This window comes from Phoca vitulina, unplaced genomic scaffold (assembly GCF_004348235.1).
Source record: "Phoca vitulina isolate PV1807 unplaced genomic scaffold, GSC_HSeal_1.0 scaffold91, whole genome shotgun sequence".
Taxonomy (NCBI): Eukaryota; Metazoa; Chordata; class Mammalia; order Carnivora; family Phocidae; genus Phoca; species Phoca vitulina.
Window position 1 is genome coordinate 2,979,207 of NW_022589794.1, and position 16,709 is coordinate 2,995,915.

General features: G+C 50.7%; 1 protein-coding gene across 8 annotated transcripts in view; it reads right to left on the reverse strand.

The window, feature by feature from the left end:
• Positions 1-549: 549 nt before the first annotated feature.
• CHFR (checkpoint with forkhead and ring finger domains) overlaps positions 550-16,709 on the reverse strand; it is a 29,625-nt gene continuing 13,465 nt past the window's right edge. For 2 of the 8 annotated variants that reach the window (XM_032396351.1, XM_032396352.1), the window contains 12 exons: positions 14,877-15,044; positions 13,017-13,176; positions 11,958-12,223; positions 11,707-11,869; positions 9,586-9,728; positions 8,445-8,561; positions 7,265-7,348; positions 6,492-6,562; positions 5,500-5,587; positions 3,286-3,393; positions 2,872-2,944; positions 550-1,766 (listed from right to left, as the gene is read on the reverse strand). In XM_032396351.1, the coding sequence (XP_032252242.1) occupies positions 1,724-1,766; positions 2,872-2,944; positions 3,286-3,393; positions 5,500-5,587; positions 6,492-6,562; positions 7,265-7,348; positions 8,445-8,561; positions 9,586-9,728; positions 11,707-11,869; positions 11,958-12,223; positions 13,017-13,176; positions 14,877-15,044 (1,484 nt within the window). In that variant the 3' untranslated portion in view covers positions 550-1,723. Of the gene's footprint in view, positions 1,767-2,871; positions 2,945-3,285; positions 3,394-5,499; positions 5,588-6,112; positions 6,175-6,491; positions 6,563-7,264; positions 7,349-8,361; positions 8,562-9,585; positions 9,729-11,706; positions 11,870-11,957; positions 12,224-13,016; positions 13,177-14,876; positions 15,045-16,709 lie in introns of those variants that run through there. The other 6 variants (XR_004298345.1, XR_004298344.1, XM_032396353.1 and 3 more) reach the window with 6 other exon arrangements.

Genomic DNA, 16,709 nt, shown 5'->3' on the forward strand with positions numbered 1-16,709 from the left:
GAGTGAGAGCAGACAAGTCCTCGTCAGAAACAGGGAGCCCAAGTCCCAGCAGAGTTGGCCCTGCACCGTGGACCCCGCAGTCTAACATGATGTGTGTCCTTCCTTCATGGAAGGATCCAGTGCAGCCCAAGGGAAGTCACATGTTCTGTTTTAACCTAGGCTTAAAAAGCTGGCATAGCCCTTAAGAGCCACATCTTCGTTCTTACTTTTTTGGGAGGGAAGGGAGTGTTGAGGCAAGGCCCTAAGATGTGGAGGGCAGGCCTCCCTCCTGCACAGGCTGAGCCCAGGGCTTAGACACAAAGCCACAGCTTCAACACGCAATCAAAAGGCTGTCACTTGGGGTTGATAGATCCATGAGATCCTGTGCCTTTTCCCTTTGCACCAAGTACTCAGACCTGGGCTCCAAGCCCACGTCCCATGTGGCTCGTCTGAGAGCGGGGCTACCAGCTGGGTCTCAGGAGCAGTAGTCAGTCCACTAGCCGCGCCGGTAGCCCGCCCACCGTGACAGAAGGGGCAGCACGTCGCAGCCGACACGCAAACCAGTGTGGAGGGGAGAGAAACAGACACGGCTTGTTTATTAGAATGCAGGGAGAGGAGGCCTCTTCCACAAACAGAGCGCTGCTTCTCAGAGTGTGTATCAAGAGCAAGACAATAGTTGAAAATCCTATTCCTGAGAAGAAGCAAAAGGTTACAATTTTGCAAACAAAAATAACATATGATTTCAACAAAAGATAAAAAACTTTTTTTTTAACGAACAAAATTTCAAGTATTATTCCAGATGACATGGCAAACCCAACGCAGGACAGGCCTAGTGGGAGCAAAGGGTTCTCGTACTTTCGAGGAAGGGTTGCTCCAGGTGGGCGGGGGTACCACCAGGGCTGACCCAGCCCCGCAGGAAGAAATGAAGATCGTGGGGCAGCTCAGCGGGGCTTGCAGCTGAGCTGACAGAGCGAGAAGCATGCACCAACGCTTTGCTCCACAGCAGGCTTAGGGTGGTGGCACCCCAACTTCTGCCCTCTTAGGACAGGGCCACGCACTTGACGCTGGGTGTCTAGGGTTAGCAGTTCTGGACATCTGATTTTTTTCTTTTTCTAATAAACAGAAACACATGTTTATTCTTTCAAATACCCTACTATCCCAATTTTAGTCAATTTGTAAATTATAAATTATATTACTTGTGCTACCATTTGTGATAAATCTCACTAGAAGATAAGCACCAAACCTATTACAAAAAAGCCTAAGCCGCCGTGGCTGTCCCCGCAGTGGGGCGCTCGGGTGTGCCCTGCAGGCTGTAAACTTTTGATCCCTTTCCCTTAAACAACAGACTTTCCTTTTTCTCCCATGGAAGCTTCCTTGAAGAGAGAGGTCTGTTTGAACCATAGTTTTGGGAAAGGTATAAAGAGCAAACCTGAACGTCATTGCCTCAATGGGAGGGGACGGCTGAGAGCGGTTCTTCTGGCCGAAGTGCTCTGGGCGGCCTGAGCTCAGAGGAGGGGTGGGTCGTGCCGCCCCGGCCTCCCAGGCCACTGGGGCGGGGGCGGGGGGGGGGGGCGTCTCGCTAAGAAGGTCTCACTCCACAAGTCACACTACAGTGCCAGACGCAGAAACCTCCAGCATCCCCTGGGGGACTGTAAAATGCCCTTAAAATGTCTGTATCCAGTATTTTCTGAAACGTTGTCATTGACCTCCAATACCGCCAAGCCACCTGGCGCCTCCTAGATGCTTAGTTCTTGAACCTTGTCTGTTCACAGATATGATTGAATTTCCTGCAGGGAGAAAAGAGTGAGATTACACAAGTATTCACACAAGCGGATCCTGAAGTCAGCCCCTGGAAGTACGTGATGAGAAGCTGACTGCATGTGGGGTGGCGCATGGAGGCACGTTTTTAGTACCATCAAAGAAATTAATCCCTACGGCAGCCTTCTTTTTCCTTTTTAAAGTTCAAAAGTCAGACATCTTTAGGTAATTTCCTTAGAGAAGAGACTCAAAGATTCAAAGCCTCCTCAGTGTCCCCATGGCACCAGGGGCCACCCCGCGGGACGGACAGACTCGCCTGCTGGGCGACGGCACCACCACCTCCCTTTGTGAAGAGCAGGGCATCCCCAGAGGAAGACAGGTATGTCTTCGCTATCCTTACCCATGTTTTTATTAAGAAAGATCAGCGAGTTACTAGTAAAATTTCTTTCCCTATAATGAAATGGTCTCCTTCACACTGTCTATGCTCAACTACAGAACAAGGGTTTTATTCCACAGACTCCGTCTTTGAGGGAGCCTCTACTTGGGTCCTTGTCACCTGCACTAGGGACACACTCAGTGACTCTGATTTGAACCATGAATGACTGGGGATCACAGTAGCCTCAAACAGCATCAGTCCGTGACTGAGTCACATCATCACCTCACCTGCACCTACAGATGACCCCACGTGGCAATGCAGATGTCACTGTGAGCCGGAAATGCCCGGTGAGAGTCACCGAGCCATCACAGACACCTGCTCAAGGCACTGAAGACAGAGCTGGGGGCTCAGAAGTTCTCAGTGACCACAGCCACCGATTAAGAAAGTGCTAACCCCGCCGGGGAACAGCAGCTGTGTTCTGCAGAACACAGAAACGACAGCACTTTATATGCCACGGGACTTCAGACAAACAAAATGACGAAACTAGTATATTTACAAGTAAATAATTAACTAGTTCATAAACATCCCTAAAAGCTGAGGTATCAACTTGCCAAAACACTTAAAAGAAAAAATCACCTTCCTGTTAGGAAAGTGGGGGTGTGCCTTTCTGCAGGAGGACCATCTTGGCGCCCCTTTCCCAGCCCTGAGGACCCGTGCCGACACCCGTGCCCCCGCCGAGCAGAGCGTGTCTCACTCACATTGCGTGGTGGGCCTTCACCTGAGTGCGGCAGTTGCGGCCCCAGTAGCAATCAGGACGGGATGTTACAGCCACTAGGAAGAGAAAAAATGATGTATTTGTAATGCACATCACACTCACAAGCTCAGCTACGTGAATTTAAGTAAAGACCCAAAGGGACAAACAGCAGGGAAAGGCATCGCATTTTGTCATGCTTTATAACTAGTGTCCTTGGCCTGTTCAAGATTTCAGGAAAGGAAAAAAGTTTAATTGAAAACCCAGTTTAGGAAGTAAGACTACTGCTCAGTTTTGTCCCTGCTGAGGCAGACATCCACTAAGAACGCGGAGCAAAGGCCCAAACGGAGTACCTATTGTAAGAAGGAACACAGAAGCCGATCTAGGCAGAACTGAGTTGGGGGTGAGGGGGCTTCCTTACCTGGCAACTCGGAAGCAGGAATGTTCTGCCGATACTGGTAGGTCAGCTCTCGGAAGCTCCGCAGGCCGCAGCAGTAACACAGCACGGTGTTCCCCGTGATCCTGTAATCTGCAAGGAACACAGCCTCAGGTGGGCATGCCAGTCAGCACGCAGCCTCATGTTTCCAGAATGGCAGGACAGCTGTGGCCTTGCAAAGGAGTGGGAAACCCAGCACCGATCCACACAGGATGCAGAGACAGGGGCCAGACATGCAGAAAACGAGAACGAAACCAACCTATTTCCTCACACCAAAATAATTCCACTTGGATAAAAAAAATTCAAATATCTTAAAAATTTTAAAAAGTACTGGAAGGAATGAATATTATTCTAAGTATGTCACAAAAACCAAACAGCACCAAAAACCAAAAGGACTTGTAAATCTGACTACCTACAGCTTAAACAGCACAATGGAAACACATACACCAAAGGTAAAATACTAATCAGTTAGTGGAAAACACAAGCGCAACACAAACCCGTTGCACCTTTATATGACAAAGATCATACACCAACCAGACCCCCACATCCAGGCAGCCTAATGTGGGCCAAGGTCACAAGCCAGTGAACCATGAAACAAAAAGATCTTCAATTCTGTTAATGTTCCAACACAGGCAGACAAACGACGATACGTCCAGTTTGCCTGCTCTGTATTTACAAGACTGCAGGGCAGCGGGGCTCAAGAAGATGCTGGCCTTCACACCTGAGGCACGTCCTTGAGCAGGAAAGTCACTGTGGCAAAGTCCCAACTGTGCTGAGCGCTGTCCAACAACCCTACTTATTTATCCAAATGGAACAATTTCTCAAGCCTAACACACTGCATGCTCACTCAGCAGCTACAGTGCTGACTCAGAGAGTGAAAAGGAGAAAAAATCCCTTAATATCCTCTACTCATGAATCGGCGAAATAAACCATGGTATTAGAACACTACGTAATAAAAATCAAGGTGTACTGCTGAGCAAACAGGCTACAGAACAGCACAGGTGGTAGGGCTTCATTTACGAGGATGGTGTGCACCTGTGGGCAGGTGCAGAGGCCGTGCAGGGATCGTCACTGCGTGCTCAGGTGCTGGGATTCCCAGGGATGTTCACTTATCCTTCGTGCCTCCCTGTCACTCACATGTCTTTGTGAGCCATGTCATCCCTAGAGTAGTCCTTAAGAAGCTAACGGAGTTCAGGCTCAGATGATAGGTCTGGGCAACCCCAGGGCTGCTGCAGAGAAGACCTGAGACACTTGTGAGAATGTGTCCACAAGACAGAAACTGCTTAGAAGGATCCCCAACAACTTCTAAAGTCTTTCATGATAATGTATGTCTCAGAAACAAAAGTCATTTGGGGCTCCTGGGTGGCTCAGTCGGTTGAGGGTCCGACTCTTGGTTTCTGCTCAGGTCTCAAGTCATGATCTCAGGGCTGTGGGATCAAGCCCTGCATTGGGCTCCACGCTCAGTGGGGAGTCTGCTTGGGATTCTTTCCCTTCCTCCCTCTCCCTCCATCTTTACTCCTCCCTGCACACATACGCCCTCTCTCTCAAATAAGTAAGTAAAATCTTTTTGAGAAACAGAGAGAGAGAGAGCACGAGAGGGGGGAGGGTCAGAGGGAGAAGCAGACTCCCTGCCGAGCAGGGAGCCCGATGCAGGACTCGATCCCGGGACTCCAGGATCATGACCTGAGCCGAAGGCAGTCGCTCAACCAACTGCACCACCCAGGCGCCCCATAAATAAGTAAAATCTTTAAAAAAAAAAAAAAAGGCGTTTGATTTTTTTGCAGCCCCCTCCCTCAGTGACAAAAATCACATTTCACAATGTCCTGGGTGTCCCTGGGAGACAGGGCAAGCCTACACCCCGTCACCAACACACCAAGCGAGAGGCCAATGAGGGCCCTGAGAGTTTGGTAACAAGCAGCCAGCCCCGGGACTTCCACGCTGACAAAGGTAGAGGCCCGGTCTCTTCAGCTGGGGCCCGCCCTTCCCCATGGCAGAGAAACCCTGGAACTTTAAAGAAAACCGGAAGTGTTGGCACCTTCCTTCCTGTGTGCCTCTGTCAGGCTGGGCGGAGGGCGAGGCTGTGCGTGTGGGAAGGCAGCCGCACGGGAGCTGCCCGTGCTCCACCTGGCAGGTTCCACTGCGTTACAGAGTCAAAGGCACCCCCTCTGCAGAGAGGGAAGCAAGTGCCACGATGCTTACCAGACAGTAAAAACGCGCCCCTCTGCAGAGCCACCAGACTTTCAGTCAACATATTTTTCCACGTCAAACCCCTGGTTGCCAGGTAATTCTGTGACGGGGAAGAAGGGAAATCTTAAAGATACTAGCTTGGAAGAAGAAACACTAAAATGACAAGAAGGCAGAAGTTTCATAAAAGGCCCTTTTAGGTGGGTAAAGCCACAGCCCAGGCAAGCTAAACATGGCAGGGATTTGTATCGGGCAGCTGAGGGGGAGTGCTGTGTGCAGTTGTGGGGGTCTGCTTCCAAGACCACGGGACACCTGGGACAGCCCGAGGACCCCGCTGCCCGAGCCTGACGTGGTAACACTTAGCTCACCACCTAGTTCACAAGGGTTCTTGTCTGAGATGCTCTGTCAGAGCCTCCAAAGGAGGGCTAACTTCAGAACTTTGAACATGTGAGTTACCACACTCTCTCTAAAATTCCGCAAAGACATTCCTCGCACAGGAGTGGTGGGACACCCAACCTTGGCCAGAGCAGCTCTAGCCCATGACCACATAAGGAAGTGTGGAGGGTCTGGATCTACGCTCTGCCCTTCAGACACACAGAGCTGCTTGGCTCCTTCTGTGCGAACCTACAAGAAAGCACCACGTAGACATCTAACCAGAATGCAGGGGTGCTGAGGAGTCGGGCCAGCTTCCTAAAACATGGGAAGGAAAATGTCAGAGAGGAGGACGTCAGAGAGAGGCCCTGGTTCCACCAAAGGGCCGGCCCACCCCCACCCAGACCCAGAAACTCTCCGCAAGGGACAAACAGGCACCGGAGCCAATTCCTGTGGATTCGTGGCATAACGGGCATGAAGGAAATACCTCCTTTTGGGAATGTGGGGAACACAGAAAAACACCCATGGGGTACACTCAGTGGCAATACTAGTAAGAGCCATTAGGAGAGCTGAAAACCTTACGGGGGCCTCTCTTGGCCTGAGCCCCACCCACGCCTGTATGGGAAGTCTGTTACCTTGAGGACATCCGACTCGTAGTGGTTGTTGCTCAGAACCCCGTCCAGACACCTGTCGCCCAGGTCTAGCTCTGCCAATGGAAGGAAGCAAAGTCACCCGTCTTACAGACGTTCTACAAAAGCATCATTCACAGACACTAAGATGACCAAATTTCCTTTCTTATAGGGTCTAGAAAGAATAAAAAGTTCCATGACAAAATACAGTTTTAGGGACGCCTGGGTGGCTCAGTTAAGCGTCTGCCTTCGGCTCAGGTCATGATCTCAGGGTCCTGGGATCGAGCCCCGTGTCGGGCTCCCTGCTCGGCAAGAAGCCTGCTTCTCCCTCTCCCACTCCCCCTGCTTGTGTTCCCTCTCTTGCTGTGTCTCTCTCTGTCAAATAAATAAAGTCTTAAAAAAAAAAAAAATACAGTTTTAAAAAGAGAACAGGCAAAATGACTTCCATTCCACTCCTTCCTGAAATGGACGGCCCTCTCAGTCTCCTCGGAACCCGGTCTGGCGCTGTGAAGACTCAACACCACGGCCAGACTGGGCGTTTTTAGTGGTGGTGTTCCTTGCCCATAAGGAAACCCTCCCGGCTGAACTCGGCATCCCTGGGGTTGTTCTGTTATTGCTTGGTTTTGAGCTAGCAGAGTGACACTTCTAAATGTCAGGAAAAAGTAGGGTCGCTAATGGTGGCCTCCCCCAACTCGGGCCACACGACCCCGTCACCACCCTCAAATGCACCGAGAGAACAGGCAAAGGCTCAAGGCAGCCAGCCGAAGCCCCGGCATTACCACAGAACGGGGCCAGACAGCCGAGGCAGCCGACCCGGGCACAGCCCCAGTACAGGTGGCAGAAAGGCTGCAGGCACACGGCACCTGCGGACACAGCACAACCGCCAGTCAGGCCATTTCAGTGAAGAACAAACTCAAGTAACCGTTAAATACATGACACACTCCATTTTAAACAGCAATCCCAAGTTGTAAATTAAAGCACGGTATTTCCTTTATTACACTTAAAAGTGACACATTACAGGGGCACCTGGGTGGCTCAGTGGGGCGGGGGTCCAACTCTTGATTTTGGCTCAGGTCATGATCTCAGGATCACGAGACTGAACCCCGCATCGGGCCCCCTGCTCAGCAGGGAGTCTGCTTGAGATTCTCTCTCTGCCCCTCCCCTGCCTCCCCCACCCCCCACGTGCACACACTCTCTTTAAAATAAATAAATAAAAGGGGCGCCTGGGTGGCTCAGTCGTTGAGCTTCTGCCTTCGGCTCAGGTCATGATCCCAGGGTCCTGGGATGGAGCCCCGCATCGGGCTCCCTGCTCACTGCTTCTCCCTCTGTTGTTCCCCCTGCTTGTGTGCGCACATGCGCACTCTCTCTGACAAATAAATAAAATCTTAAAAATTAAATAAATAAATAAATAAGTAAGTAAGTAAGTAAGTAAGTAAGGGGCGCCTGGGTGGCTCAGTCGTTAAGCGTCTGCCTTCGGCTCAGGTCATGATCCCAGGGTCCCAGAGATCAAGCCCCGCATCGGGCTCCCCACTGAGCAGGAAGCCTGCTTCTCCTCTCCCGCTCCCCCTGCTTGTGTCCCCTCTCTGGCTGTCTCTCTGTCAAATAAAAAATAAAATCTTTAAAATAAATAAATAAAATAAAAATCTTAAAAAAGTGATACATTATAGAAATATCATGGTCCTGACATCAGATGCAGACTTCAGAAAGAGAACCACCCATACATGGAAACTTGGTGTATGACAGGGGTGGGTTATCAATTGATGGAAAAAGACGATTATTCAACACGATTGCACAGTGACAACCGATTCTGCAGATGAGAAAACACAGCCATGTCTTTACTTCACACCATGCACAGCAGTCAACACCGTTTTGAAACCTGAGCCTAGAAGGATCCACAGGAGAGGCTCCGTGGTGGGGAGGATGCTCAGGCAGGCAGCGTAGGTGCACACCCTTACTCACACTGCTGGGGGGCAATGCGGGGGTCCTGCTCACGTTCTGCTCTCCGGTCTGGCATGGGCTCGAAGCAGCAGGTGCATATGGCATGGCTGCCTTGCAGGGCACACACATAATCCTGGGCTGCAGAACAGACAGCATATTCAGGCGGCACGTACCGGGGCACAGGCAGAAAGACCAGGTTAGACCCACATCTAGGGGAGTGGCTGGAAAGCACACAAGGAGACTGATCCACAAGAAAACCCAGGAAGAACTCAGACCTGTTTTCTTAAGTGGCCAAATGATAGCCTACCATCTAAAAGAAGCATTTTAAAATAAAATGAAAAATAAGCAAAGCGACTTTTCGGATCAGCGGTTGTAGCAAGATTTCAAAGATCACTTGAAGGTTTTCTAACCTTTCCTTAGGCCATAAAGCACATGCCATAAAACAATAAAGCAAGTTCTATATTTATCTCTGTGTCTTCCAAATAAACAAGTGACAGGCCCGGTGGGCATGACTGGCTGACCCCACCCCAGGAGCTGTGTCCACACAGCCTAGCCCCCGGACGCTCCACGGCCACACAGGAAGCTCCGTCTGCGCACACACACTTACTACAGGCCCCGTGCCACCGGGGACTTCCATCTGCAGTCTGAAAACGATGGAGCCCACCTGAGGAATGGCAGAGTTGGGACGTGACCAGGTGCTGCCCATCCCTGTCCACAGGGCCTACGGGAACCGACGGAGACAGCCACAGCATGGCATCATGGCAGATGGCTATAACACGGCTCTGGGTCACAATCCTGGCTCAGTGGCCTCATGACAGGCTCTAAGAAACTAGGCCTTGCGGGGCCATTAATTACAGAATGGCCAGGGCCAAAAACGTAGATTCCACCTGTCCTCTTTCCCTTTCTTGATGGCATCTGGCCCAAATGTCAGGCTTAGGACTGAACCCCCAGGACTGCCCAGGAGCAGAGGTCCACGAGAGAACAAGTTAACTCTCTGGTTTCTTAGCCCAAAACAGACCAGGAGAAGCAACAGGTTATGAGAGGTGGCAGACCATGGAGGCAGGGACAGGAGTCGGGTAGGAACGGGAGAGGAGTCCGCAGGAATGACAGCTGCATCCTGGGTGGTCACAGTAGGACGACAGCATGGAAGGTGGCGTCTCACCTGTCGTGACACTGGTGGATGTGGACGGTGCATCCCCAGGAGCCGGTGCTGACCCTGGCTCGCTGCCAGGCCCTGGGCAGGGGAGGGGCTGCCCCGCCTGCCTCCGGTACTCGGGACACTGTCTGCACACTATGTACGGCTGGCTGCAAGGAAAGCACACGAACCACACGAACACCTGGAGTGCGGAGAAGCAGCGTGACCCCTGCTCACAAGCATGTGGGTGGTGGTGGCCATGCCCCTAGCCCTGATGACAGGACCAGATCCAGATCCCAAGCCTGGAGGCGTCTTCTCTGCTCACTGTCCCCCACTTCACACCTCAGCTCTGCACCAGCTGCTGCCGCCCAGTCAGTGCTCACCCCAGCAGAGCAGCAGTTAGAGGGCTCTGTTCCTCACCACCCTCATCCCCCTTGGCAGTTCCTAGCATACGGAGACACGTCCTGCCCACCCCTTGCTTCGGCACAGCATCCCCCAGAGCCTGGCCGCTCAGTCCCCACACGGGGCAGGACGCACTCTCACAGGTTCGATGCTGGGCGAGCTGTGAACTACGTCCAGGGGCAGGCCCAGCTTGCCCAGCACACTCAGGACTTGCACCCTGGGCACCGAAGAAACTGCATTCAAATCGGAGCACGTTTTGTGCCACAGTTGAGTGCTGCTGTCCTCTAGGGGCTTCCCGACCCGGCAGCAGAAGCCCTGCCCCACCTAGCTTTATGCACGTCAGCTGAGCTTTCTAAAAACACAAATGGTAAAAAGAATCCACAGGAAAAAGAGACAAAGACTCTTCCCTCATCTCAGAGGACGCCTTCCTGAGCCTGCCTCCAATGGCAGGAGCCAGTGAGGGACGGGGTAAGACCTAACTAGAAAAACACAGTGAGAAAATACTCAACGTCATTTAGGAACGAGACGGCCCTCATCCCGGGCGACACCGAGTGCAGGCAGGGTTTCCTGACACCCTTCCACAAACCTTTCTGACGGACACTGGATGACACAGGTGCCAGGTCCAGCCAGGCGCCCCGCCGCAGGCTCTCTGACCTGACCTGATCACTCTGCCGTTACTTACCTCCGTCAGTTAATGGACACGTGCACAAAACTGCAACTGCAGTTACAGTAACTCAAACTGTAACTAAAACTGCAGCACAGCTTCTCAAGTCAGAATACCAGAAACTCTATAAAACCATATGTACAGTATAATCCCATCTTTATAAGAGTATTTATTTCTAAACATATCGTGTTTTACTTACTTAACAAAAGAAGTACGTGTGGCTACATGTATGAGTGGCCAGAAGGATACACAATAAAATGTTCACGCTAAAGTGATTTTTGTTTTCTTCTTTTGGCTTGGCCATCATTTGCTAAATTCTACAAAAAGAAACAAAAGATCGTGCATTTGGGAGGTTTGATTTTTGTCTTTCTAAATGTGATGGCCTCCACCTGAAACTCAGCCGGTGCACTTCTGAGTCAGGAAACAGCGGCACCGTAGAGTAGCCAATGTAAGGTCTCGAAGGACTGCGTCCTCAGCCAGGTGGCCGCAGCTTCCCTACAGTACTGTCCTGACAAACGATGACAATGCAACTCACAGGGTGGGACTTGATGCTCACCAGATGCGCTACAGCCTAAGTGCGCGTGTGTGGGACAAAGAACGTGTTAAATCGTGACGCCGTCGTAGCTGGTGCATCAAGGCACCTGATGAGGTGTCAGCAAACACCAGGGTGTGGGGCGTGGTGGTCTTTACTTTAGAACAGACGCCAGTCCAGCCATTCATTAGCCAGAATACCTTAAACTCAAAGGGTGCTGTGTGCCAGTTACAGCTCAATAAAGCTGGAAATAAATACAGATAAATAACAGCAAAAAATAAATGTTCCGTGTATACCTGAAAAGGGAGGGGGGTACTGGAGGAGGCAGGGTGGAAATACCCACCCCAGTCAGCTGAGTGAGTGGCTGTCCTTGGCCGGCGCCCACCCCATCCTTGCCACACTCAAGGCAGACAACATCACTAGCTGACGTCACCCATGAGAAGCGAGGCCAGACCACGCAGGAGCTGGACTGCTCAGTGCAGAACCTGGACTCGGACTCCGTGCTGCCTGCCCAGCTCCCTGCCCTACTCAGAGCCAGGCAGAGGCTCACCTAACGTCCGAGGATTCGCTGTCCACATCTGACAGCTCCAGCAGGTCCTCTGAACTGCCCTCCTCGTCAGAGAAAGACCTCCTGACTTTGGGCTGCAGCATGTCTTGAGTGATCTTATTCCTGGCAGCCATGCTCCGCACATCTTCCTCGCTGCGACTCTTGTCTGGAAGGCAAAAGACATGGCTCTCCTGGCTGAGGGGCCCCAGGACGGACACCCGCAGTCTCCAGGCCTGGGCAGGCTCTCCACTTGCCTGGGTGCTGGAGAAGGTAGGCCTCCACCAGGTTGTTCAGGATGTGGTTTTTACAGATCCTCTCGACGGGACAGCGGCAGGTGGGGCACAAGCTGGAGCGCTCCATCCAGCCCGAGTAGCAGGCCGCGCAGAAGGTGTGCATGCAGGGCTGCAGGCTGAGGGCACAAGGACAGGTCTGCAGACGCCCCCGCAGAGCACTCGCTGGTGGAGCATCTGTCTGCCAAGCCGCAGCAGCCCCCCAGACGCCAGGGTACATGGGGCACGGCCTGCCTGGAGCATGAGAAGCAGGGACCCCAGTTCATGCTGCCTCTTTCCCCATAGGAGGACGTGGCCTCGCTCAGGCTGAGGGTTGGTCACAAAACAGAAAAGTGAGCAAGTTACCCACCCCCCCGCCGAGCTCACTCGACTCATCAGAGCCTAGAACCCATGCTTCTTGGGGCGCTACACCACCTGCATGTGGGGCCCACTGCTGGCGGCATCTGCATCCTCAGCTAAGAGACTGGGAATGCCACCTGCCTTCCACAACCCGTGTGAGCACAGTGTCCAACCCCAGCCACCTTGACGTGGTCCTCGTTAATTAAAAGAAACCGAAGCGACAGTCTGTGCCTCGGAAGGGACAGCAGAGCAGGCTGTGGCTCCAGGCGTATGAGGAACAGGGGCCCTGAGCGCGGAAAAGGCCTGCATCCCAGTGGAGGTTCAGATGGCTTTCACCCTGAAGTTCCCACAGAGAAGCAAGGAGGGGGCTCTCCCTAAGCTCCTCCTGGGACCCTCACTCCGGGGCACCCCCTCTGTGCTAACCACGACATTCCCTTAAAGCTCGGCACACTTGTCCCGTTCTGCGTCTGCAGAGCGCCAGGCCACCGGCGCTACCTGGGACCTGTGTCGACTGAGGGCGTTGCCGCATCAGCCTTGTGGGCTCTTCTACAGCCCTGGTCCCAGGCGCCGGGGTTTGGGCGGGTTGGCCACCCAAGAAAATGACAACAGTAGCCCCCGCAGCGTCGAAGCCGACATGACCCGGCTGTGATGCTCCTGCAGGTCTCCCTGTGGCGTGTAGCGTACCTCACACAGTCATGCAGCAGGTCCTGGCAGATGATGCACGTGAGCGTCTCCTCCATCTTGTCTGGTTTCACGGCCTCGGACCTGACATTCCCAAGGGCGCTGTGGCTGTCTCCACACTGGTCTACAACCAACAACTGCAGGGTCAGCTCAGGCTCCCCATCTGTGAGAGAAAGGGATGCGTTCTGACCACCACAACCCAGGGAGGAAGAAGCAGACACTGGGTCTTCTTGTTTTACAAACACCTTAACCTACGGACAGAAGACACAGCTCTCGCCAGTGTTTGTATTTTAAAGGGCGTTTTTAAGAAGGTCTAAAAGAAGTTTCATATTCCAATACACTTAAGTTTTGTTTTAGAAGAACAGTTAATGACAAAAAGAGGCACTCAGGATACATGCTTAAAGATAAAGGCCAGGGCGCCTGGGTGGCTCAGTTGGTTAAGCGACTGCCTTCAGCTCAGGTCATGATCCTGGAGTCCCGGGATCGAGTCCCACATCAGGCTCCCTGCTCGGTGGGGAGTCTGCTTCTCCCTCTGACCCTCCCCCCTCTCATGCTCTATCTCATTCTCTCTCTCAAATAAATAAATAAAATCTTAAAAAAAAAAAAAGATAAAGGCCATTTGTCGCACAATATTTGTGTGTAATGTCATTTTTGTTTAAACAAACAATGTGATTTGTGTATACACTGGAAAGTACACTCTCTGATGTTACCAGGAGCTGTGAATCTTTTTTTCTTTCCTTCTGCTGGTGTTCTATAGTGTTCATGTGTTGCTAACCACAGATTAATTTTTATTTTTAATTAAACAAGTATTTGCACACAATTTACGAAGTCAAACATTTAAAAGAAAGCAAGAGCAGTAGCCCTCTGCCATGGCCTAACTGCCTCCGAGCTAAGGACTTTCGTGTTTTTAGCTACTTCTGCTGGTATGGACCTCCATGTTTCTGAACTGTAATGCTATGTTTGGGTTCATCGATTCTAGACACCATCTCCTGACATCTATTAAGGTAGAGAAGGATTCTGCCCCCTGAACCCTACTCGCAGTATTATTATAACAGGACTATTGGTTCAGTATATCGTATTTACCTTATGCTTAGGTAAATATTCACTGCTGAGCCAAATAGTATACTATTAATTAAGGAAACTTAAGTTTTCAGGGCACCTGAGTGGCTCAGTCAGTTAAGCGTCTACCTTCGGCTCAGGTCATGATCCCAGGGTCCTGGGATCGAGCCCCGCATCGGGCTTCTTGCTCTGCAGGGAGCCCGCTTCTCCCTCTCCTCCCCACTTGTACTCTCTCACTGTCTCTCCTTCTGTCTCTCAAATAAATAAAATCTTTAAAAAAAAAAAACAACTTAAGTTTTCTTCCTTATACAATTTTTCATTTTTGCTGGAATAAAAAATGGCCTTATTTTTATTTATTTTTTTAAAGATTTTATTTATTTGAGACAGAGAGAGAGAGAGAGATGGGGGGGTGGGGAGGAGCAGAGGGAGAAGGAGGAGCAGGCTCCCTGTGGAGCAGGGAGCCCGATGCAGGACTCGATCCCAGGACCCGGGATCACGACCTGAGCTGAAGGCAGATGCTTAACTGACTGAGCCATCCAGGCGCCCCAAAAATGGCCTCATTTTTATACTTATTATTTTATGTACTGTTGCTGAGTTTTCCCACACCCTCCCCAGGCCAGTCAATTCAATTTTCCATGCAACACACCCAGTACTCTAGTCCCCTTCCCCAAGGCCCTCCCTTCCAGAGCCTCCTGGTCTCACTGCCACAGGGCAGCCACTGTCCCACTACACATTCCCAAATATTTTTTACAGTCTTTTTAACTTTGTCTTTTTAAGTGCAGATTTTTCTCTAAAGACTCTGACCTCCTTTCATTCTCTTCCTGATGGGCTCCAAATCCTCCTGATCCTGGGATTCTGACATAGAAAAGGATGCTCCCTCTCTGTCTGGGAGAGCTGAAGGAAAGGTAGGGATTTCATCACCTGCCACAGATGGACCACACTCTTTCGGGGAAATGCCTGCATCTCTGGAGCCTGTGAGAAGGACAAACAAGAGAGGTTCTGATTCATCTGCCCTAGAAGGAGAGAGCACAACAGGTAAAGCATCACAGATTCAAGTCAGGTCTAGGTAATCCAAGATGTCATATTCTCAATAACATATACTCACTAGAAATACTCAACTACATTTTTTTTTTTAAAGAGTTTATTTATTTATTTGATAGAGAGAGTGAGAGAGCACAAGCAGGGGGAACAGTAGAGGGAGAGGGAGCAGCAGACTCCCCGCCAAGCAGGGAGCCCGACGCCGGGCTCGATCCCAGGATCCCGAGATCATGACCTGAGCCGAAGGCAGACGCTTAACGACTGAGCCACCCAGGCGCCCCTCAACTACATTTCTTAAATGCATTTGTGCCCACTGCTGTGCCGGGTAGAGCTGGATTAAGTGGCACATTAACGGGGAAAGAAATGCAGACATGTCTGTGACTGGGATCAGCCCTGGAACGTTTAGTCTAACACAGGGCCAATCCACATGCTAAGTAATGCCACTCACTCACCATGTTGTAACTAATGTTAGCACAGAGGTACACACACCAGCCTCTAAGAAGAGGGAAACAGGCTTCAGACGACAAGGACACGAAGGCCAGACAGATGAGAGGGACGGTGAGGTGATAAAGGAAAGGAGCAGGAGTAACTCATAGGGAAAGTACTGATCTGCATAAGCAAGATTTAAATGAGCCCCGGAGAAAGGTAAGGAGACTTTCCAATAACCTTTATCTGAATAAAGACCTAGTTTATGATACCACAGTACAATACATGTGTAGTCTATAATATTCAAGTGGTAAGTGCTGTTATTTTGAAAAAGAAAGAAACTGCCCTATGGCCTCCAAAGGAAAAAGGTTAGAATTGTTTGGGGAGCAAATGGGGAGCTTGTACACCAAGGGAAGAAAAAAGGCGCTGGCTCCTGGCTCTGGTTCTCACTCCCACCATGGGAGGGTCTCCTATGCTCAGTGGAGCTTCTCACTCCAGAATGAAGATCATGATGATGGTACCTCTCCAACAGATCCATGGCGAGGATTAACTTAAAACTTATCAAAGCACCTGGCACCCAACCTCACACTTAGCAGGCTGGTTATTTTATTAGTACGTATACACTTAGAGAGATACACAGAAACATTTCCCCAACTTTACACAGTTGGAGCTAAGCTTTCCATCTTAACAATTTGCTTAAAGCAAAATATTTTCTGTTTATGATTTTTTTAATTACACAATATACAAATGCATTGCCCTTTTATGGTAATATTAACAATTAGTATGTGTATACACACACACACACACATCACATTTTCTTTATCCATTCACCCATCACTGGACACTTAGGTTGTTTCCATGTCTTGGCCTTTGTGAATAATGCTGCAGAAACATGGGGGTGCAGATATCTCTTTGAGATAGTGATTTTTACCTCCTCTGGATATATACCCAGAATGGGATTACTGGATCAAATGGTAGTTCTCTTTTTAAAAACTGTCTGAGGAAACTCCATACCGTTTCCCAGACCGGCTGCATCAGTTTGCATTCCCACCAACAGTGCAGGAAGGTTCCCCTTTCTCCACGTCCTCACTTGTTATCCTTTGTCTTTTTGATGCTGCCCATTCTAATAGGTGTGAGGTGGTATCTCATTGTGGTTTCTTTAACGAAATTAGA